Below are 25037 nucleotides of genomic sequence, written 5' to 3'. Positions count from 1 at the left end.
AACATAGTTTGCAATAGCTGTGCTACTGAGGTTATTGTTATTGTGTGACTAGGGCTGATTACATTGAGTGTTTCCTGCAAATTGATTGTGGGTGTTAACTATTTAAATGACCCCGGGGGTGGTGGTCGTCAATCCGTTGCTGTGACAGGTACTGTGACACTCTTTTAAAGATCAGTAGGATTGCAGTACATATTTGGATCAGTTAGAGAGTTCAAGTATCTTAAAGAGGTCTAAAAATACAGTAACATTTTTTAACCCCTTAATGATCTGGCCCTTTTTTGCTTTTTAATTTCCATTTTTCACTCCCCACCTTCAAAAATGTATAACTTTTTTATTTTTACATGAAGAACAGTGTGACAGCTTGTTTTCTGCATAACAAATTTCACTTCATAGTGATGGTACTTTATATTCCCTGCTGGAAAGCGGGAAAAAAATTCCAAATGCAGTGAAAATGGTGACAAAATGTGGGCTTGGATCTTACGGCTTTTCATTGTGCTCCCCAAATGACATGTATATTTTATTCTTTGGTTCGAGGCAATCAAGGGGATATCAAATCTGTACAGGTTTAGTAATGTTTCCATACATTTACAAAATATAAAACCTGTACAAAAAATGTATTTTTTTTTTATTTCGCCATCTTCTGTTGCTAATAACTTTTTCAGACTACAGTGTTCGGAGCTGTGGGTGTCATTTTTTCTGACTTTAGGTAACTGTAAGGCCTTTTATCACTTTTTATTCCTTTTTAAAATATTTTTAGAAAATGGCAAAACTTTGGGCGCTATTTTTAACTTTGGGCGCTATTTTCTGTTACGGGGTTAAACACAGTGAGAAAACGTAATTATATTTTGATATATCAGGCATTTTGGGATGTGGCAATACCTAACTTGTTTATGATTTTTACTGTTTATTTATATTTATATGACTTCTCGGGAAAGGGGGGTGATTTGAATTTTTATGGTTTTTTAATCTAATTTTTTTTTTTACTTTTTTCTAATTATTTTTTTTACTATTTTTCAGACCAACTAGGGTACTTTAACCCTAGATTGAAAGATTGATCCTACCATTTACTACCATACTACAGAAGACCCGAGGCTGTCAACTGATCGCCCTTCCTCAATGACGTCACGGGGAGTGACGATCTTCACCAAGATGCTAGCACTGACCACAGTTTTTACCGTTAAGTGTTTGCTGCGATATGCTGCGGCTAAGGAGAGGACTCAGCCCGTGAGCCCTCTGCATTCACCCGCAACCAACGTGTGACATACTATTACGTAACGGGTTGTTAAAGGCTTAATGGCACATCGTCAGATTGGGTTTATGTTACCGTGTTTCCCCGATAGTAAGACACCCCTGATAGTAAGACGTAGTGGGTGTTTTAGTGGGGTAGGCTAATGTAAGACGTACCCCGAAAGTAAGACATAGTTAGAGCTGAGGGGAGCCGGGGTGCTGCAGCCTCCTTATGTCACTGCTGTAGCTCCTGCTGGATAGAAGATTATGTGACCGGAGCTCAGCTACTCCGTACAGGCTCCGATCACATGAGGAGAGAGGAGACAGCACTGCACAGTGTGGAGTCTGCAGCATGGAGCCGAGGTAGAAGCTTCCTGCTGTGTGCTGCTGCCGTCTGTGTTACTGGAGCAGCTCCTCCCCCTCCTGTGTAGCTGCTAAACTCTGCTACATCAGTCGGACCTGGAGGGGGAGGGGAGCACATGTCAGCCTGGACCAGCCTCTACTCAGCCCTGCAGTCAGTGACACTGAAAAGTATGTATGTTATGTGTAGTGTGTATGTAGGTGTGATGTCTGATCTATATGTGAACATTGTGTGCATGTTTATTTACATGTATAATGTATGCATGTAGTGTGTGTCAGTGTGTTTGCTTGCACAGTTCTATGGTTTGTGTTAAAACACCCATCCCCCCTCTGCACTGTATAATGCCCCTACTCACAATGTATAGCCTCCCACACTGTATAATGCCCCTACTCACAATGTATAACCTCCCACACTGTATAATACCCCTACTCACAATGTATAACCTCCCACACTGTATAATACCCCTACTCACAATGTATAACTTCCCACACTGTATAATGCCCCTACTCACAATGTATAACCTCCCACACTGTATAATATCCCTACTCACAATGTATAACCTCCCACACTGTATAATGCCCCTACTCACAACGTATAACCTCCCACACTGTATAATTCCCCTACTCACAATGTATAACCTCCCACACTGTATAATACCCCTACTCACAATGTATAACCTCCCACACTGTATAATACCCCTACTCACAATGTATAACCTCCCTGCACTGTATAATGCCCCTACTCACAATGTATAACCTCCCACATTGTATAATGCCCCCCCCTTACACTGTATAACCTCCCACACTGTATAATGCCCATACTCACAATGTATAACCTCCCACACTGTATAATGCCCCCCCTTACACAGTATAACCTCCCACTCTGTATAACCTCCCACACTGTATAATGCCCCCCATACACTGTATAACCTCCCACACTGTATAATGCCCCCCTTACACTGTATAACCTCCCACACTGTATAACCTTCCACACTGTATAATGCCCCCCCCTACACTGTATAACCTCCCACACTGTATAATGCCCCCCCCTTACACTGTATAACCTACCACACTGTATAATGCCCCCCCTCACACTGTATAACCTACCACACTGTATAATGCCCCCCATACACTGTATAACCTACCACACTGTATAATGCCCCCCCCCTCACACTGTATAACCACCCATTACACTTTATAATTCTTGGCACTTGCTTTTATAAAACTGTTTGGTGGTGAATACCGTTCAGCCTGTTAATAAATGGTTAAAACAAAAATTTACAATTTTTTCCAATATAAGACATACCCGAAAGTAAGACATAGTGGGACTTTTGGGGGTAAAAAGAATGTAAGACACTGTCTTACTTTCGGGGAAACACGGTACCAGTGGTGTGCCACAGGGGTCAGTATTGGGGTCACTTCTTTTTAATATTTATTTTATTTTAATACAGAGGAGGATAGTATAACATTATGGAGGGATTTATGGATACCGGAGACGTGGGCTGACAAATGGCAGATGAGGTTTAAAGGAGTATTCCAGGAATAAGCATAATTCATATACAAAAGGGGGCCTTAAAATATAAACTAATATGCAATTTGCTAATATGCAAAAATTTTGCTCCCCAAAAAAATTCTGTTGACATATATGTAATGAAGAATTAAAGTGCTACTGGCCTTTTAATCAGGCCGTTGATTTTCTCTGTGCAGAGCAGACACGGGACAGAAGATGGCCACGGGTCATATGTCCACATCACATGTCCAACCTGGGCAGGTCATGTGATCACCACTATGTTTGGCTGAAGTCAGTTGGTTGCAGTGCATTCATTATGACCATTGTTGTGGTGAGACCCATCACATTGAGGTAAGGTACAATGATGGAAGTTATACATCATTACCATGGACAGGGGAAAGGATGAGAGGGAGGAAGAGTTACTAAGAACTAAAGGATCATGCAACTTGTAGTTTCCAGTGGTGGCCATATTGGTAACCTACTTAAGAAATTCCATAACATTTTGTGACTAATGACATTGAGTTTTGTTATATTAATTTATTTACAGAATTATGGTTTTTGTATCAGACGCTCATATTCCCGGAAAACCCCTTTACTGTAGATAAATGTATGGTCATGAACTAGAACTAAAAAAAAATGCACTCAAGGAAATGAAAATTATAATCAGTGATCACAGCCAGGCGGCTGCTGCTAAAGCAAATAAAAGTATGGGATGTATCAAGAAAGGAATAGATTCTCATGATAAAGACATTGGGGGATATTTATCAGGACCTCTGCGCACCGCCAGTGGCGCAGAGGCCCTGAAATAATGGCAAATGCTAGCTTATTGCTAGCTTTTGCGATTATTTGCCCTGATCCGCCACCTTCACACCAGTGGGGCGTGAAGGGGCGTGAAAGGGGGCGTGGCCGGCCGAGGGCGCGGACGGACGTGGGCCAGCACGGGGCGTTACTGTCCCCGCGCCTTGCGCACTTGCTGCTGCCGGCAACTTTTCATACGTGAAAAGTCGCCGGCTGCGTTTTTTCTATGCCAGGCCCTGCCTGGCGTAGGATAAACACTGCGATGCAATCAGCCCCGATACCTCGAGAGGCAGAAGCCTCTTGATGTATCGGGCTGCAAATTTGCAGTGGCGGGGCTATCATATGCTGGAGCACGAGCGCCAGCGTATGATAAATATCCCCCAGTGTTTTGCCCTTATACAAATCCCTGATCAGACCACACATGGAATATGGTATACAGTTTTGGCCACCAGTGTATAAAAAGGACAAAGTAGAATTGGATCAGGTGCAGAGGTGAGCAACCAAGATTATTAGGGGAATGAGGGGACTAGAATACAATGATAGATTACAAAATTTTGAATTTTTCAGCTAAGAAATAATATGGTAATTACAATGTACAAATATCTGAATGGTCAGTACAAGGATCTCTCCAAAGATCTTTTTATACCTAGGCCTGGGACCAGGACAAGTGAGACTGTGGAACTGTCTGCAACAAGATGTTATAATGACTGATAATTTTCACAGCAATAATATAACATTGTATGGTAATAGAACTTTTGTTAGTAGTTTCTGTTGATCCAGGGAGTTATTCTGACTACTATATTAGGGGTCGCTAAGGAATTTCTCCCTGCTTTGGGCCATGACATCACCCTTGCAGGGATTTGCCTTCTTCTACGCTATATAATGTTTAGGCTGGACTTGATGGACTGATGTATTTTTTGAACCTCTTTTACTATGATACTATGAATTTTCATTTGTCTTGTACCATACATTAATTAAATACTGATCTTTGAACAAAAAGAAATGTAGATTTACAATTAGACATATCATGCTCTCTCTCTCTAAGGCAGAACACAGCACTTTCTTGCAAGTATGCATCTTCAGTAAGTGTAATTTATTTTTCACAAGCTATGCACTTCTTCAAAATTCCTGCTTGGTCTGCATTTGTGTAATCTGACTGCACAGTATGATGTTCAGTTCCTTAGGCTTTCCTCTTGAATCACAGTTGAAGAATAAAAGCATGGTTTAACCCCTTATTTTCACCTTAAGGATCCAGCCCAATTTTTCAATTATATGTGACTACAACTTTAGAACGCTTTAACTTACTCTGGTTATTTTCAGATAGTTTTTTTCGTGACATGTTGCACTTTTGAAAAAAATGTGCTGAAAAGACTTACCTCGGCTTTTAGACAAATTAAAAAAAAATAAACTTACATACCATCCGGCGCCCCGATGCACAGCATGGCTCCCGTTGCATGGCACAGCTGTAGGCAGCTCCTCTTCTGTCTTCTCTCTGCTGTGATCTCTGCAGAGATGCGTCCATGCGATCTGCTGGCCGGCGCAGACTATGATGTGTCGCCGCTGAAGATGCCATAATGTGCGCCGGGTGCGGGATCCAGAGCATTGGGGAGCCGCACCCGAAGGTAAGTATGTAAGTTAGTTTTTTTATGTGCTTAGCAAACTGCAGACTGGCTGTCTACTAAAAGGGGATGGCTGTAGACTTAAAGGGGCTGGCTGGTTGTATACTAAGGAGGCTGGATTATACTACTGGGGGCTGGCTATATACTACTGGGGCTGGCAGGCTATATACTACTGGGGGCTTGCTGACTATATACTGGAGGGCTGTGACCAATCCATTTCCCACCCTCCGCTTATACTCAAGTCAATAGGTTTTCCTAGTTTTTGGTGATAAAATTAGGCTACTCGGCTTATACTCAAGTTGGCTTATACTCTAGTGTATACAGTATTTATGAAAAAATGTAAAGTTTGGGGAATTTTTTTTAAAAAATAGTGATTTTCTAAATGTTATGCTCATCATACAGTAAGTCTAACTTCCCAAATAGATTAACCATAGGAGACTTGATTACACAGGAGGATAATATTTATCATAATCAGTCATTCAGCAGAACGTTGGATTATTCAGAGATTCTCACCACTGAACTACTGTAGTGAGTATGCTGCACTGAAATTAAAGGGGCCGAATAATATTGCACTCCCTGATTTTCATTTTATTATTTTTTTTACAAAAATTTAAAATATCCATTACATTTTGTTCCACTTCACAATTGTGCCCCATTTGTTGTTTATATTATATCTTTATGTTTGAAGCCTGAAATGTAGCAAAAGGTAGAAAAGTTCAAGGGGACAGAATTTTCTATTGCCCAAAAACAAGGGATCACATTCCCTTGTTTGCCTCTCAAAAAATGTACACATTTGTGTACATAATGCTTAACAGACATGTGCTTATGTGTGTGGGGGTGGTAGAATCAATATATACACATCATGCATACATATCCATACACATATGCATAAACTACTACATGCTATTTATAAAGAGCTCAACCATAAGTAGTTACACTTCTGTACAACTTGTTGTCTTCCAGAAGATATTAACCCCTTAATGACCGCCCTATCGGGATTCTACGGCGGTCATTAAGGGTACATCTTCTGACGCGACGCCTTTCTACGGCGCCGCGTCAGAAGAAGATTTCGGGACATCGGGTCAGTATAGTGATATCACAGCCCAGACCCGGCACTAACACCCGGGATCGGAAAAACTCCGATCCCGGGTGTTTAACCCCTTACACGCCGCGGTCAAGTATGACCGCGGCGTGCAAGTGTGTCCCCCGTGGATCGGATCCCCCTGGTGTGCTTACCGGGGGATCCGATCCCTCCTGCTCTGTCCGCTGTCGGCTCCTGTTCTCGGATGATCGCTTATTCAAGCCAAGAAGTAGAAAATGTAAAAAAGTTAAAAAAAAAAATTAAAACTTTTTATAATATAATTAAATAAATAAATAAAATAAAAGTCCCATAATCTCCCCAGTAACACATAAAATGCATATACAGTAAATAAAACACAAAAACATACATATTTGGTATCACCGCGTCCGTATTAATCTGTACAATAAATCTAAATCAATATTGAACCCGCTCGGTGAACTACGTAAAAAAAAAACTCGGAAAACTTCCCATAATATACAATTTTTCATCAAACACCATCACAAAAAATGTTCTAAAAAGTGATCAAAAAAAGTTATGTTCCCTAATATGATACGACTGAAAAGAACAACTGTTTTCGCAAAAAATAAGCCCTCAACCAGGTCTGACAACAGAAAAATACAGAAGTTATGGCCCTGAAAAGTTGTCAATAGTAAAAACAATGCGATTTTCTCCAATATTGGTTTTGCTCAGGAAAATTAAGCAAAAATAAGAAAAACTATATAAATGAGGTATCACCGCAATCGTAGTGAACCAGAGAATAAAGATAAAATATAATTTTTACATTACGGTGAGCGGGGGAAAAAAAAATGCTAAAAATCCAAAATAAAAATTGATGATTTTGTTTTTTGTCCCCCTTGAAATAATTAATAAAATGTCAAGAATAAGCTTTAGACTCCCAAAATAAATTATCTATACATTGTATCTCATCCCATAAAAAATAAGCCCTCATATGTTTGTATTACCAAAAAAAATAAAAATGTATAGGTCGTACAATGTGACAATACAAATCTGCTGTGAATGGCGCCTCCATTCATTCTATACTTGGCCGTGCGCCCGTACAGCAGTTTACCACCACATATGGGGTATCAGTACACTCGGGAGGAATTGGGCATCAAACGTTGCAGTGCGCTTCATCATTTAATTTATTCTGAAAATTTCAGTTTTGGCCTAAATGAATGTATTTTCCAAAAAAATTCAATAGTTTCTAAATCGCAGGTCCATATTTTTTAACCCATGTGAAACACTTAAAGGGTTAATAGACTTAATAGAAGTTGTTTTACATACGTTGAGGGGTGAAGTTTCTATAGTGAGGTAATTTATGGGGTGTTACTATTATTTAGGCTTCTCAAGCTGAGTTGTCCCTCAAAATGTGAGTTTTGGCAATTTTCATGAAAATAAGAAAAATCGCACCTAAAGTTCTGCGCCTCATAACATCCTAGAAAAATGACCGGAAGCATAAATTATCATCCCAACATAAAGCAGATATTCTGTAAATGTTAATTATCAAACTTTTTGGGTAGTTTTACATCTTGTCTGGAAACCAGAACATTTCAAACTTGGAAAATGAAGAATTTTTACAAACTTTTGCCAAATGCAAAAACTTATCACTTAAATTTTATAACTAACATGAAGTACAATGTGTCATGAGAAAACATTCTCAAAATCACCCGGATATGTTAAAGCGTTCCAAAGTTATAACCAATTATCGTGAGACTTGTCAGATTTGAAAAATCGAGTCTGGTCATTGAGCTGAAAACTAGTGTCGGTGATAAGGGGTTAAGGTATTGAAGAACAGAAACTATTTATATTTTTTAATCTGCAAGGCAGGGGGATTTTCTTTGTGGAGCTCCTTTAGTAATGGCTGTAGGTATACCACTAGTTTTACTGTTTGGTTTATGATTCACAGATACTGTAAAAAACTGCAATAGTTTTTAATGGTTTGCACACAGATCAATAACTAGGAAAGAATCAGTCATTCTGATAATTGATAATATATATGTAAAGTAATTGTATCTGTTTCCATCAAATACTTTCTGAAGTTGTGCAGTTGTTGTAATACAGTATTGTATCATTGTAATGTAAGAAAACTGCTATAAGCGTAGCCATTTGGTTAAAATCTAAGAAAAAGCTACAGTAACGCAGGTGTTTTGCATCAATGATAACAATTGTAGCAGAAGAAACAGCACAGCAAAAACTGAGTATGCATATTTTATGTTGACTCGGGCACTTTTCATTGATCATGTGACTTAGGGTAACACATTAACAGGCCTGATGTATAATACAAATATATATCTGTTAAAATGATTGTATAGTATTGTCTGTACTGTATGTTTCAACTTTATGTTAACAAAACAGAGAAAATCCCATTCTCCTGAAACTGCTAATCTAATATATAAAGCTTGACGTATGTGTATGTCTGCTAAAGGAATCTGTACCATCTCGTTTACAATCACCAAATTTTGCACAGTTGTTGACTGTGACTCAGGGAATGTCTTAGACCAGGTTTTAAGCTCAATTTTTACCCCGCGCTTTCCAAAACCCACTTATTACATACCATATACAGGAGCCATTGTCTGCTGCTGCTGCTGTGACAGATGGAAGCTGAGCCGTGATTGGTTGCTGTTCTGCCACTGGTTATTAATATGAGCTCTGAGCTTTTATTGGTTACTATAGGTAATGAGTAAAACACTTACGTGTGAGGTTAGATGGATAGGGATACAGAGATAGGGGAAGTGTTATCAGAAATGTTTGAGGTAAAACTGTTCCAGTAGCCCATGGAAACAAATCAGAGATCAGCTGTAATTTTATAAACAGCTGTGCAAAAAGGAAACTTAAGCTCAGAGACGGCCGGCCACGCAGACATTAACTGAAAGAGACTGCTGACCACACAGACAGGCACCGAAAGAGACTGCTGGCCACACAGACAGGCACTGAAAGAGACTGCCGGCCACACAGATCGTCAGAAACAGTCTGAGACATTCTATAGATACACATAAAATATTTTTTGTTAACCCATTCTATTTTGTTGTAGCCAAGAGAAGTTTTTTTACTATCCCGGGGTAAAGCTAGTCTAATATATAAAGCTGTATGTATGTGTGTGTGTACGTACATATGTTCGCTAAAGGAACCTGTACTGTCGCGTAGGCAATGAGTAAAACACTTACAGGTATGTGTGAGATAAAATGGATAAGGATACAGGGGAGGATTTATCAGAAATGTTTGAGGTAAAACTGTTCCAGTTGCACATGGAAACAAATCAGAGGTCACTGCAAATCAAGCTGCACAAGTATTATGTTACTATCCTTTATGTCTATTTTGTATGTATGTATCTTTGTAACCAAGAACATTAAGCAAGAAATGAATCGTACTTTGTTGTTGTCACAGTGTAATATGTATAGCAGTGCAGAAAAGAATTTCCTTTCAGGTGATTAATAAAGTTGCATCATATTGTATCGTATTAGGCTGCTATTTTCAGTTGTGCCGGGAATAACGGTTTTTATATTTTGATAGATAATTGCAACAATATCTAGCCTTTTTATGAATTTATTTTTTTTCACAAATTTTTTAGACTCCTTAGGGTACTTTAATGCTAAGAAGTCTGATTGCTCCTACTATATACTATTGTATTGCAGTTTATAGAGAAATTACTATATATCTGTTACAGTGTGCCACTGTCACAGTGTTAGAGATCTGAAGCAATGGCAGGTCCTGATGTCTTGGCAACTGGGCGTTGCTACCTGATCAAAACCAATAGGATGGTTTCCACTGCAGTCTAAGCACCTCCCAGCACTGATCATGGGTGTTGCATATTGCTGGAACAGCCAGCTTGTATAGAGAGGGCTCTGCATGTGAGCCCTCTCCATATTCTCTTAACGGACTTGTGATGTACCAATATGTCACAAGTCATTAAGGGGTTACCTATAAGGGCTTGCTACTCCAACCCCCTGACCGGAAAATATTCCCAGTCAAAGGCTTCTTTTCCTCTCATTCAAAATTTGTGGTGCTTTTGATTTAGTGTTCATTAGTTGCTCTATTTATATAGTAGTAATCACCCAAAAGGTGACAGATAGTATGTCAAAAGGTGACAATGAAGAAGTGTGAAAAACAACTTCCAAGACAGACGAGGGCCACAATGTGCTCCAAATAATGACCCAGGTGATGACACAGATCAACCCTCCTCCCTCCCTGAAGAGGAGATAAGCAGATCTCCTGTATTGATACAAACAATCACTTTTTTCATCCAAAGGGGTTATATGTTTTGTTACGATTTTACTAATCCCTATCTACCTTTACTACAACTCTCATGAGCCCTCAGTTCTCATAGCTCCTTCTTCCCATTCTATGCTTCCAGTGACCTATTAAGTGATGATCTAAGAGACTGTCCTGCTCTGTTACAACAGTAATGGTAAAAATAGATTAAATGCTGCTCTTACTCACTGTCTGTGTATGTACCTGCCATCTCTGCACATTACATCAGTCCCACTGAGATGATTTCTCACCACAACAGGATGCGTCACTTCTGTGGCATCACTAAAATGCTTCAGCGCAAATAATGGAATGATTAGAAAACTAAATCTTATCATGCAGTAGCTACGGGAGAAGGCCACTACCTGCACATAATTCTCAAGTACCTCATAAACTCTCACCAGCTGTACTATGCCCCCATGTACAGTATGTCATTAATGTGCACCTCCAAGTAAAGTATGAGAAGGATTTGTGCCATATATATATGATGAATGTGCACCTCCATGTATGTGATGGATGTGCGCCTCCATGTATGTGATCGATGTGCTCCAGCATGTATGTGATGGATGTGCTGCTTCATGTATACGATGTATGTGCTCTTCCACATATGTGATGGATGTGCTCTTCCGTGTATGTTATGGATATGCGCCCTATGTATGTGATGGATGTGCCCCCCTATGTATTTCATAGATGTGCGCCCCCATGTAGGTAATGGATGTGCATCCGCATCTACAGTATGTGATAAATCTGCACCCTTATGTACAGTATGTGATGGATATGAGCACCTGTTTATGTGATCAGTGTGTAGAATATGTGCCTTCATGTGTTGACACATGTGTGCATGTAGAATATATGTAAAATGTATAGGAGTTCAGACATACATGTACATAATGGGGCACATTTACTAAGAACAATACCGTTTGTACTAGGTGCAGTTTTAGTGTGCAAATTTCTGGTCCACATTCTTCATGAATCTGGAGTCCCCTGCACTGCTCCGACAGAGTGCACCACTTTTTTAGGTGCACCTTTAACATGGGGCGTGTGAGACAATCATGTCAAACTTTTCATGATAAATGTGGCACACAGTCTGACTGAGCACCTGAACACCCCTTTCAGTGCAATAAATTGTGTCACAGGAAGAAAAGTGCAGCCGAGCCAAAAAAGGTAGTGTGTGACACAAATGTGGTGTTGACAATTCTTAAAGAGGACCTGTCACCTAAATTTTCGGCACTAGGAGCTGCGCTTGATCAAACGCCGCAGTGTTAGGGTTATAGCGTTACCGGAAACCTCATGCATGTGTGTATACAGATTTTCTACCATTGTGATACTGCACTTACTGCATTTTTGTACAGTAGTCTGGAATCGTGCTATCATTTTATCATATGTTTGTGAACTGGATGTTGTAAGAAGTGTAAATAAAATGTGTAATTTGTCCTGTCGTCCATCCCTGCCCATCATGAATTTGTATCCCTAGCAAAACATTAGGCTTTTTCATAAAAGCACTGAATTTGGTAATTTACTGTGAAGGTTGGTAGGTACCCGTTAAGGCCTAAGTACGCAGAGTAGTGCCACACAGTTACTTGTAGTGCCCATAATTGTACACAATATTCCATGTGTGGTCTGAGCAGTGATTGTATAATGGAAAAACAATGTCCTTATCTCCTTATCTTGAGAATCTATTTCTCTATTGATACATCCCATAATTTTATTTGCTTTATTAGTAGCTGCCTGGCTCTGGTCACTATAACTAAGTTTACCATCCACCAATACCCCCAAGGCTTTTCAGCTGCAGTTTTATCAAGTAATTGACTGTTTAGAACAAAATTGTACTTTTTGTTTCCATGGCCCAGGTGCATAACCTTACATCTATCTACATTAAACCCCATCAATTATTTCTCTGGCCATTCCCTCAGCTTCCACAAATCCCTCTGTAATATTATACTATCGGCCACTTAATTGTTGTCACAGGTGCTCCTGCAACCTATGTCTCGGGTTGCAGGCGCACCCGAGTCCCTCTCCTGGCCCCAGGACCACCGGTGCTGTCTGCCTTACCTTTCCACATTCCAGAGATGACTCATACAGCCTAGGGTGCCAGCTTCCAGAGATTTAAAGGGCCATCACACCGATAGTTGACGCTGCCCTGCTGCCCTTTCTGTTAAATTTCTGGCCCCTTCCTGTGTTTTCTGCCAGATCTCTGTACTTCTATACCTTTGAGAAAGCTGTTTCCCATATCTCCTGCATTTAGTCTGATTTCCCATTGTGACCACAGTTCTGATCCTGATATCGCTTCTCCGCTGCCTGCCTTGACCTTCTGCTCTGCCTCTGACCTTGAACCTGTGCTACCTGTCCAAACCTCCTGCCTGTCCCCAACCACGATTCTGCCTCACAACTCTGTACCTTGCCTTGTGTTCTCCAGGCGGAGACAGTGCCCCCTTGTCTTTTGATTTGATTTAACCTTGAACAACTTTCCATCATATTTTTGCATGGACCATTCATATACAGTATTTATATAAATTAATCATGTCCCCTATTAGTTGCCTCCTTTCCAGACTAAATAAATCTAGTTGATTTAAGCTTTCTTCATAACTTAGGCCCTCCATACCCCTTATTATTGTTGTGGTTCATCGTTGTACTCTCTTCAGCTCCAGGGCATCCCTTTTATGGACTCAAGGCCAGAACTGGACGGCATATTCCAGGTGAGGCTGAACCAATGCCTTGTAAAGTGGTAGTATTATATCCCTATCACAAGAGTCCATACCACTTCTGATACATGCCAAGATCTTCCTGACTTTAGAGGCAGCTAATTGACATTGCATGCTGTTATTTAATTTATGATCTACTAGTACACCCAGATTGTTCTCAATGAGAGACTCTCCCAGATTTACTCCCTTGAAGGACATATGTTGCATTTGGATTACTAGCTCCCAGGTGCAAAACCTGACATTTATCCACTTTGAACCTCATTTGCCAAGTGGATGACCAAACACTCAGTTTGTCTAAGTCACCCTACAGCCTATGATCATCCTTTATAGACTATATTACACTTGGTGTCATCTGCAAAAACAGACACAATGGGCTCATTTACTAAGGGCCTGCAGAGCACACTTTCCTAAGATGATTTCCACTTGGACAGGGATTTAAAAGGGGTTTTTGGCGCACACAATCGGATTTTGGTACAATCACGCCCACTTCCATGCGACATAAATCGGGGGGCAGGTCGTTGGACAATCCGCGCGATTAAGCTTAAAAATTGTGTCGCAAGCCATGCACTTACATACTCCGGAATAAAGAAGGTGAACTCCGGTGGACCTGATCGGGGGCGCAAAATCTTCATGAATCACGGCAGAGTTCATCCTCGTCGGACAGTCCGGATCGGGCAGGGTCCAGGTAAGTAAATGTGCCCCAATGCTGTTAATTCCTGCCTCTATATCATTAATAAATAAATAAATTAAAAAGTAGTGGGCCAAGCACAGAACCCAGGGGTATAACCACTTGGTTACCATTCTGAGTAGGAATCATTGACCACAACTTGGATATGATAATTCAGCCAGTTTTCAATCTAAATGCAAATGATTCTTTCCAAACCAAAATGCCTTATGTTACCCATCAAGCATCTATAGGGGACAGTGTCAAATGCCTTTGCAAAGTCCAAGAACACAATATCCACAGCAGCTACTCTGTTCAGGCATCTGCTCACCTCTTCATATAAGCAGATCAGGTTAGTTTGACAACTTCTATTCTTAGTAAACCCATGCTGGCTGTCACTTATTATACTATTTGATGTCACATACTCCTGTATGTAGTCTTTTAGTAACGAAACCAAAGGAATGATCCAGCTCAGATCCAGGTAGATTGCAGCATAAAACGAAATCTTTATTTAGACCATTTTAAAAGAGACATGGGAACAGCAAGGAAAAATCCAACGCGTTTCAGACGCTCACGGCGTCCTTAGTCATGGATAAAATAACAATTCACAATGATGGTATTTAACAAGAAGAAACATGTCATGTGACCAATAAGCCCTCCTCCGTGGAATAGAAAAAATGCAATTAAGAAGACCAGCAGCTGGTGTGAATGTATCAACGTCATGAGGCTGTGCAGCCAATCAAGATCCTCAAGGGGAGTGGTTTAGTGGTTAGAACCAGCGGCGAACAACTTCACCATGGCAACCATCAAACACACTACGCTGCGAGGTAAAAATCTGCGGAGAGTCACTATCGCATAATGGATGATCAACAGGGTAAGATTAATCATGAGCATAGTATCAGCATATATGAATGAAAATGCTGGTAATGAATACCCCACTTTGGAGTTTAAACATAAAAGCATTTGATAGAAGAAATGTATAAGACACATATGAAATACAATGATGATATTTACCAGGAAAATCATATTTTGTGATCACTAAGCCCTCTATCGTGAAATAGGGGAAATGCAATAGAGAAAACCAGCAACTGGTATAAGTATGTACATGTAACAAAGTAAGATTAAATGTAAACATGAATGTAAACATAATGTTGACATATAAACATAAATGTAAACATAAAAGGAAACATGTATGGGGATCCACGGAGAGTCACTGTCGCATGTGGGATATTCGACAAAGCAAAATTAAATGTAGACTTGAAATGTAAACAGAATGTTAACATGTAAACATAAATGTAAACATAATGTTAACATGTATGGGAAAAATTGCTGATGACGAGTACCCCGCATGCGACATTAAGAAATTTAGGCATGGAAATATTTGATAAGAAAAACATATGAAGCATATGTGATAAAATCAATCATCATCTGGCTGAGGTGAACAGACGTAATAGGAAGGAAACAAAATACAGACTTATTTTAATGGAAAATAAGGAGAGGAAAAGGGGATTGTTAGTAGTGAAGCATAATTTCATTTCTAATGTTCATGCCAAAAGGTGACATAGAATTCAGTTGCATAATCCAAAAAGCTTCACGATCTAATAACAGTCTCCTAATGTCACCTCCTCTTTTAGGAACTGTGACTTTTTCTATCGCAAAAGCTGTAAAGTTACAGGTACGTTTCTGGTGAGCGGTTTTGAAATGGGTTGACGCTCCACTAATATTACGTGAGTCTGATCCTGAAATATCATTCAGGTGCTCCAAGATTCTGGTTTTAAATTTGCGTGTGGTACAACCAACATAAACGATATTGCATTCAGTACATTGAATAACATAAACAACGTTAAAGCTATTGCACGTTAAATGGTGTTTAATAAAGTACGTTTTATTCTGTGAGGTATTGTGGAATGACTTGATGGGTTTGATGTATGTGCAACATTTGCAGCGTTTAGAACCACAATGAAAAAAACCCAGGTTCTGTAACCAGGTTCTCTGAGTGTGTTGTTCATTAATCATTGATGGAGAGAGAATATTGCCTAATGTACAACCTCTGCGTGCAACAAATTTACAACCATCTTTGAGAATGTGTTCGATTTTATTGTCATCAAATAGAAGAGGAAGATGTTTTAGGATTATATTTTTTATGTCCTGGAATTGTAAGCTGTGCTGAAGGGAAAGTACCGGTGTTTTAGTAAATTTAGTAATAGTGTTATTGTGTTGTTCACAATTGAGTAAAGAATTTCTGTTTTTGTTGTTGGCAATGCGTCTGGCTCTATCAAGTGTCCATCGAGGATAAACTCTATTGGTTAGTCTGTTGGAGAATTTTTTGTGGGGTTTCTAAGTTGAAATCAATGTCGGAGCTACAATTTCTCCTACTTCTGACCATTTCACCTACAGGTATAGCTTTTTTGGTGTGTTTTGGATGGTGACTAGAATGGTGTAAAATGGTATTACCCGCTGTAGGTTTTCTAAACGTAGATGTAATGATTGGAGTGTTGACCACCCCCTGTAATTTCAGGTCTAAGAAAGTGACCTCACTCGAGTGAGAGTAATGAGTGAAACGCAAATTGAAATGATTGGAATTCAGGTAGTCTAAAAATGAGGGTATGGCAGATACATCGCCCCTCCAGATTAGGAGGAGGTCATCGATGTACCTGCCATACCACTCAATATGGGCCAAAAAGGGGTTTTCCTCAGTATATACAAACTGTAGCTCCCACCATGACATGACTAGATTAGCTAATGAAGGTGAATATTTTGCCCCCATGGGGACTCCTTGTGTTTGTAAATAAAATTTGTTGGAAAACATAAAATAATTGTGGGTCATGAGATGATGGGTAACTTGTATGATATATTGTTTTAGATCAGGAGAATAGTTACTGTATGTGTCAAGATGAAATTCCAATGCTTTGATGGCTGCCGTATAAGGAATGGACGTGTAAAGGGAAACAACGTCGCATCCTAACCAATGATTGTGTTCACGCCAAATGTACTTGTTGAGGTTTCTGAGAACATCGGAGGAATCCTGGAGATAACCAGGAACTCTCCTGACTAAGGGTTGTAAAAGAGTGTCTAACCATTCTCCCATTCTTTCATTAACGGATCCCATCCCAGAAATGATGGGTCTCATTGGAGGTGGTGAGACATTCTTATGGGTCTTAGGTAACCCATGTATGATGGGAATCACAGGTTCCTGCACATATAGAAAATCTTTTTGCTTATGTGTGACAACACCAAGGGAAACACCTTCATTGATAATGTTGAGAAGTTTGTCATTGAAAATTTTGGTAGGATTGCAACTGAGTTCCCTATAAACATCCTGATCAGCAAGTAAGGATAAGATTTGAGTACAATAAAGAGTTTTGTCCATAAGAACAACAGTCCCCCCCTTGTCCGACATCTTGACAATTAAGTCATTGTTGTTTTTCAATTCGGTCAAGGCAAGGGACTGTTGTGATGTTAGGTTACCTTTAACATGATGAACTTTATTATGTTTGAGACTCCACAAGTCACGCATAATCCGTTCCTGAAATATTTTCATGGAGGGTGTGCGTGACTGTAATGGGTAAAAAAAACGATTGCTAAGTTTGAGATCACCAGAATAGTTAATATGGTGATTATCGGAAGAAGCAGTGTCAAGTGATATCAAATTTAGCAAAGTGAGTTGTTCCTGGAAACCAAAATCACTGAACAGGTTATGATTGAAATTAGCATTAGTGTTAGACAGATTACATTGAGAATTAGCATTAGTATCAATTGAATCTGCATTGGTTAGGCCGGGCAAGATGTCATCCTCCATGAGGAAATGTCTCTTGACAGTGAGATCACGTACAAATTTATTGATGTCACAGACTGTGGAGAAAAGGTTGAAATTGTTGGTGGGAACAAAGTTCAAACCTAGTGAGAGTACCTCCCTTTGTTCTTTAGTTAAGTGATGTGATGACAGATTCAGAACATCCAGAGATGTGTTATTTATTTCTGACTCCGGAGTTTCATCAACGCTGCATCGGGAGTGCTTGTGCTTGCGTCCTGCCCTCCGTTTTTTGCTGGAGTGGAAGTGTCATGTGCTGCTTTCTTACGTTGATTTCTTTTGGGTTTTTTGTAATAGGAAGATGTTTGTTGGGATGTATCACCTGAGGTATGATCTGATGCACCATCTGAAGAGTCAAGTTCCGAAGAGGTGAAGTTTACATGGCTTGCTTGTTTAGCATAGTTACCCCGTCTCTTGAGGATAGATCTGGGCGTTCTAATGGGACGTTCCCAACGCCCCCACTCATATACTTGGTTTTGTGCATAGTCAAAGGTGTCCCTTTGGAACTTATTCTTTTTAGTTACCATGATCTCATCCTCTGTCTTGGTGACAGCGTTTTTAATTTTGTCCATTTGTTCACTGAAATTGGAGATAAGAGTGTCATTTTTAAGGGTATTTTGTAATGTAAGAATTTCTCCCTTAATTTGATTAAGTTTATCCTCCTCATGTTTCATGATTAGCTGCATAAGTGCAAAAGAGCATTCTGATAATTTGTCATTCCACTCTTTAATAAAGTCTGTAGAGTAGATATGTGTGGGTATTTTCTTAAGGCGTAAGCCTCTGGGTATCATATTTTTAGTTGTGTAATTTTGGAGAGTAGTAAAATCCCACCATACTTTTGTTTCCTGTATACACAATTTTTCAAGAAGCTTAAAGGTAGTGTCTCCACTTACTTGTAATGGGGTCGCAGTATTCTGATCAGAGAAAACCGATGCAGCTTTGGCGTGTCGGGTTTGATCCAGAGTGTCCATCCTTGTAACACCTGATGTAAGTCAGCACAAATAAATGAAAGGTGGTGTTGTCCCAACAGCGTCTCAGAAGTATGAAATCATAAAATCGTGGGAGCACGAGCAAAACTGGAGAGAATAAGGAAGCAAAGGAAAGTCCAGCTCAAACCACGAGTGGAACGCTGAATACTGGAGAGCACGGGTCCTCGCCCCAGACGAGTAGAAGCCACGAAACCAAAGGAATGATCCAGCTCAGATCCAGGTAGATTGCAGCATAAAACGAAATCTTTATTTAGACCATTTTAAAAGAGACATGGGAACAGCAAGGAAAAATCCAACGCGTTTCAGACGCTCACGGCGTCCTTAGTCATGGATAAAATAACAATTCACAATGATGGTATTTAACAAGAAGAAACATGTCATGTGACCAATAAGCCCTCCTCCGTGGAATAGAAAAAATGCAATTAAGAAGACCAGCTGCTGGTCTTCTTAATTGCATTTTTTCTATTCCACGGAGGAGGGCTTATTGGTCACATGACATGTTTCTTCTTGTTAAATACCATCATTGTGAATTGTTATTTTATCCATGACTAAGGACGCCGTGAGCGTCTGAAACGCGTTGGATTTTTCCTTGCTGTTCCCATGTCTCTTTTAAAATGGTCTAAATAAAGATTTCGTTTTATGCTGCAATCTACCTGGATCTGAGCTGGATCATTCCTTTGGTTTCGTGGCTTCTACTCGTCTGGGGCGAGGACCCGTGCTCTCCAGTATTCAGCGTTCCACTCGTGGTTTGAGCTGGACTTTCCTTTGCTTCCTTATTCTCTCCAGTTTTGCTCGTGCTCCCACGATTTTATGATTTCATACTTCTGAGACGCTGTTGGGACAACACCACCTTTCATTTATTTGTGCTGACTTACATCAGGTGTTACAAGGATGGACACTCTGGATCAAACCCGACACGCCAAAGCTGCATCGGTTTTCTCTGATCAGAATACTGCGACCCCATTACAAGTAAGTGGAGACACTACCTTTAAGCTTCTTGAAAAATTGTGTATACAGGAAACAAAAGTATGGTGGGATTTTACTACTCTCCAAAATTACACAACTAAAAATATGATACCCAGAGGCTTACGCCTTAAGAAAATACCCACACATATCTACTCTACAGACTTTATTAAAGAGTGGAATGACAAATTATCAGAATGCTCTTTTGCACTTATGCAGCTAATCATGAAACATGAGGAGGATAAACTTAATCAAATTAAGGGAGAAATTCTTACATTACAAAATACCCTTAAAAATGACACTCTTATCTCCAATTTCAGTGAACAAATGGACAAAATTAAAAACGCTGTCACCAAGACAGAGGATGAGATCATGGTAACTAAAAAGAATAAGTTCCAAAGGGACACCTTTGACTATGCACAAAACCAAGTATATGAGTGGGGGCGTTGGGAACGTCCCATTAGAACGCCCAGATCTATCCTCAAGAGACGGGGTAACTATGCTAAACAAGCAAGCCATGTAAACTTCACCTCTTCGGAACTTGACTCTTCAGATGGTGCATCAGATCATACCTCAGGTGATACATCCCAACAAACATCTTCCTATTACAAAAAACCCAAAAGAAATCAACGTAAGAAAGCAGCACATGACACTTCCACTCCAGCAAAAAACGGAGGGCAGGACGCAAGCACAAGCACTCCCGATGCAGCGTTGATGAAACTCCGGAGTCAGAAATAAATAACACATCTCTGGATGTTCTGAATCTGTCATCACATCACTTAACTAAAGAACAAAGGGAGGTACTCTCACTAGGTTTGAACTTTGTTCCCACCAACAATTTCAACCTTTTCTCCACAGTCTGTGACATCAATAAATTTGTACGTGATCTCACTGTCAAGAGACATTTCCTCATGGAGGATGACATCTTGCCCGGCCTAACCAATGCAGATTCAATTGATACTAATGCTAATTCTCAATGTAATCTGTCTAACAGTAATGCTAATTTCAATCATAACCTGTTCAGTGATTTTGGTTTCCAGGAACAACTCACTTTGCTAAATTTGATATCACTTGACACTGCTTCTTCCGATAATCACCATATTAACTATTCTGGTGATCTCAAACTTAGCAATCGGTTTTTTTTACCCATTACAGTCACGCACACCCTCCATGAAAATATTTCAGGAACGGATTATGCGTGACTTGTGGAGTCTCAAACATAATAAAGTTCATCATGTTAAAGGTAACCTAACATCACAACAGTCCCTTGCCTTGACCGAATTGAAAAACAACAATGACTTAATTGTCAAGATGTCGGACAAGGGGGGGACTGTTGTTCTTATGGACAAAACTCTTTATTGTACTCAAATCTTATCCTTACTTGCTGATCAGGATGTTTATAGGGAACTCAGTTGCAATCCTACCAAAATTTTCAATGACAAACTTCTCAACATTATCAATGAAGGTGTTTCCCTTGGTGTTGTCACACATAAGCAAAAAGATTTTCTATATGTGCAGGAACCTGTGATTCCCATCATACATGGGTTACCTAAGACCCATAAGAATGTCTCACCACCTCCAATGAGACCCATCATTTCTGGGATGGGATCCGTTAATGAAAGAATGGGAGAATGGTTAGACACTCTTTTACAACCCTTAGTCAGGAGAGTTCCTGGTTATCTCCAGGATTCCTCCGATGTTCTCAGAAACCTCAACAAGTACATTTGGCGTGAACACAATCATTGGTTAGGATGCGACGTTGTTTCCCTTTACACGTCCATTCCTTATACGGCAGCCATCAAAGCATTGGAATTTCATCTTGACACATACAGTAACTATTCTCCTGATCTAAAACAATATATCATACAAGTTACCCATCATCTCATGACCCACAATTATTTTATGTTTTCCAACAAATTTTATTTACAAACACAAGGAGTCCCCATGGGGGCAAAATATTCACCTTCATTAGCTAATCTAGTCATGTCATGGTGGGAGCTACAGTTTGTATATACTGAGGAAAACCCCTTTTTGGCCCATATTGAGTGGTATGGCAGGTACATCGATGACCTCCTCCTAATCTGGAGGGGCGATGTATCTGCCATACCCTCATTTTTAGACTACCTGAATTCCAATCATTTCAATTTGCGTTTCACTCATTACTCTCACTCGAGTGAGGTCACTTTCTTAGACCTGAAATTACAGGGGGTGGTCAACACTCCAATCATTACATCTACGTTTAGAAAACCTACAGCGGGTAATACCATTTTACACCATTCTAGTCACCATCCAAAACACACCAAAAAAGCTATACCTGTAGGTGAAATGGTCAGAAGTAGGAGAAATTGTAGCTCCGACATTGATTTCAACTTAGAAACCCCACAAAAAATTCTCCAACAGACTAACCAATAGAGTTTATCCTCGATGGACACTTGATAGAGCCAGACGCATTGCCAACAACAAAAACAGAAATTCTTTACTCAATTGTGAACAACACAATAACACTATTACTAAATTTACTAAAACACCGGTACTTTCCCTTCAGCACAGCTTACAATTCCAGGACATAAAAAATATAATCCTAAAACATCTTCCTCTTCTATTTGATGACAATAAAATCGAACACATTCTCAAAGATGGTTGTAAATTTGTTGCACGCAGAGGTTGTACATTAGGCAATATTCTCTCTCCATCAATGATTAATGAACAACACACTCAGAGAACCTGGTTACAGAACCTGGGTTTTTTTCATTGTGGTTCTAAACGCTGCAAATGTTGCACATACATCAAACCCATCAAGTCATTCCACAATACCTCACAGAATAAAACGTACTTTATTAAACACCATTTAACGTGCAATAGCTTTAACGTTGTTTATGTTATTCAATGTACTGAATGCAATATCGTTTATGTTGGTTGTACCACACGCAAATTTAAAACCAGAATCTTGGAGCACCTGAATGATATTTCAGGATCAGACTCACGTAATATTAGTGGAGCGTCAACCCATTTCAAAACCGCTCACCAGAAACGTACCTGTAACTTTACAGCTTTTGCGATAGAAAAAGTCACAGTTCCTAAAAGAGGAGGTGACATTAGGAGACTGTTATTAGATCGTGAAGCTTTTTGGATTATGCAACTGAATTCTATGTCACCTTTTGGCATGAACATTAGAAATGAAATTATGCTTCACTACTAACAATCCCCTTTTCCTCTCCTTATTTTCCATTAAAATAAGTCTGTATTTTGTTTCCTTCCTATTACGTCTGTTCACCTCAGCCAGATGATGATTGATTTTATCACATATGCTTCATATGTTTTTCTTATCAAATATTTCCATGCCTAAATTTCTTAATGTCGCATGCGGGGTACTCGTCATCAGCAATTTTTCCCATACATGTTAACATTATGTTTACATTTATGTTTACATGTTAACATTCTGTTTACATTTCAAGTCTACATTTAATTTTGCTTTGTCGAATATCCCACATGCGACAGTGACTCTCCGTGGATCCCCATACATGTTTCCTTTTATGTTTACATTTATGTTTATATGTCAACATTATGTTTACATTCATGTTTACATTTAATCTTACTTTGTTACATGTACATACTTATACCAGTTGCTGGTTTTCTCTATTGCATTTCCCCTATTTCACGATAGAGGGCTTAGTGATCACAAAATATGATTTTCCTGGTAAATATCATCATTGTATTTCATATGTGTCTTATACATTTCTTCTATCAAATGCTTTTATGTTTAAACTCCAAAGTGGGGTATTCATTACCAGCATTTTCATTCATATATGCTGATACTATGCTCATGATTAATCTTACCCTGTTGATCATCCATTATGCGATAGTGACTCTCCGCAGATTTTTACCTCGCAGCGTAGTGTGTTTGATGGTTGCCATGGTGAAGTTGTTCGCCGCTGGTTCTAACCACTAAACCACTCCCCTTGAGGATCTTGATTGGCTGCACAGCCTCATGACGTTGATACATTCACACCAGCTGCTGGTCTTCTTAATTGCATTTTTTCTATTCCACGGAGGAGGGCTTATTGGTCACATGACATGTTTCTTCTTGTTAAATACCATCATTGTGAATTGTTATTTTATCCATGACTAAGGACGCCGTGAGCGTCTGAAACGCGTTGGATTTTTCCTTGCTGTTCCCATGTCTCTTTTAAAATGGTCTAAATAAAGATTTCGTTTTATGCTGCAATCTACCTGGATCTGAGCTGGATCATTCCTTTGGTTTCGTGGCTTCTACTCGTCTGGGGCGAGGACCCGTGCTCTCCAGTATTCAGCGTTCCACTCGTGGTTTGAGCTGGACTTTCCTTTGCTTCCTTATTCTCTCCAGTCTTTTAGTAACCCCTCCAATATTTTCCCTACAATTAAAGTTAAGCTAACAGGCCTGTAATTGCCTGATGAGGTTCTTGAGCCCTTTTTAAATAGTGGCGCCACATTCGCCTTGCGCCAGTCACTTGTCACCGCACTAGTCATTTGGAAATCTCTGGAGATTTTAGACAGCGGGACAGCAATAACAGAACTGAGTGCTTCAAGAACTCTGAGTTGTAACCCATCTGGGATTTATTTTATTGAGCTTAGATTAAATTATGTCGACAATTATCCAGTCTAGTATATTACTGGATGCATCACCCGCACTGGCGCCGCCCACACCATAAGTTCATTCTTATATTGTTTAAATGAAGCTAAAAAAAAACCCTGTCTATACTCGTTGCCTAATTGAATAAATTTAGAAGTATAATGACCCAGTATTGATTTGAATGTCTCCCATTTAACATTAGTGTCAACATGTTACAGTATACATGATCCCAGTGTATAACCTATTGTGCAGCCCTAAAGTTTTTTATTTTCCCACATTTTTTTTCTTTTTACAGTTTAGTAGGAAAATAATTATGTTATGATCACTGTTCCCAAGGGTTTCCAGAACATTTTGATATGACATTTGACATTCTGGATAATTTCTGCATTGGTAGAAATCACAAGGTCCAACAATGCATCACCTCTTGTACAGCTTCTGCAAGCTGTATCATAAACTTAT

The 25037-nt window shown here is 39.6% G+C and overlaps 1 protein-coding gene across 2 annotated transcripts in view; it reads right to left on the bottom strand.

Moving 5' to 3' along the window:
* The window catches only part of CACNG7 (calcium voltage-gated channel auxiliary subunit gamma 7), a 170358-nt gene that overhangs the window by 111167 nt on the left and 34154 nt on the right, over positions 1-25037 (bottom strand). The window contains exon 1 of one of the 2 annotated variants that reach the window (XM_072110473.1): positions 9150-9176. The exons of the other annotated variant lie outside the window; for it this stretch is intronic. Coding sequence (XP_071966574.1) covers positions 9150-9152 — 3 coding nt within the window. The 5' untranslated portion in view covers positions 9153-9176. Of the gene's footprint in view, positions 1-9149; positions 9177-25037 lie in introns of those variants that run through there. 2 annotated transcript variants of the gene reach the window in all.

This window comes from Engystomops pustulosus, chromosome 6, assembly GCF_040894005.1.
Source record: "Engystomops pustulosus chromosome 6, aEngPut4.maternal, whole genome shotgun sequence".
Taxonomy (NCBI): Eukaryota; Metazoa; Chordata; class Amphibia; order Anura; family Leptodactylidae; genus Engystomops; species Engystomops pustulosus.
Note: the sequence above shows the minus strand (reverse complement) of the source record. Positions and strands in the feature narration are given on the sequence as shown.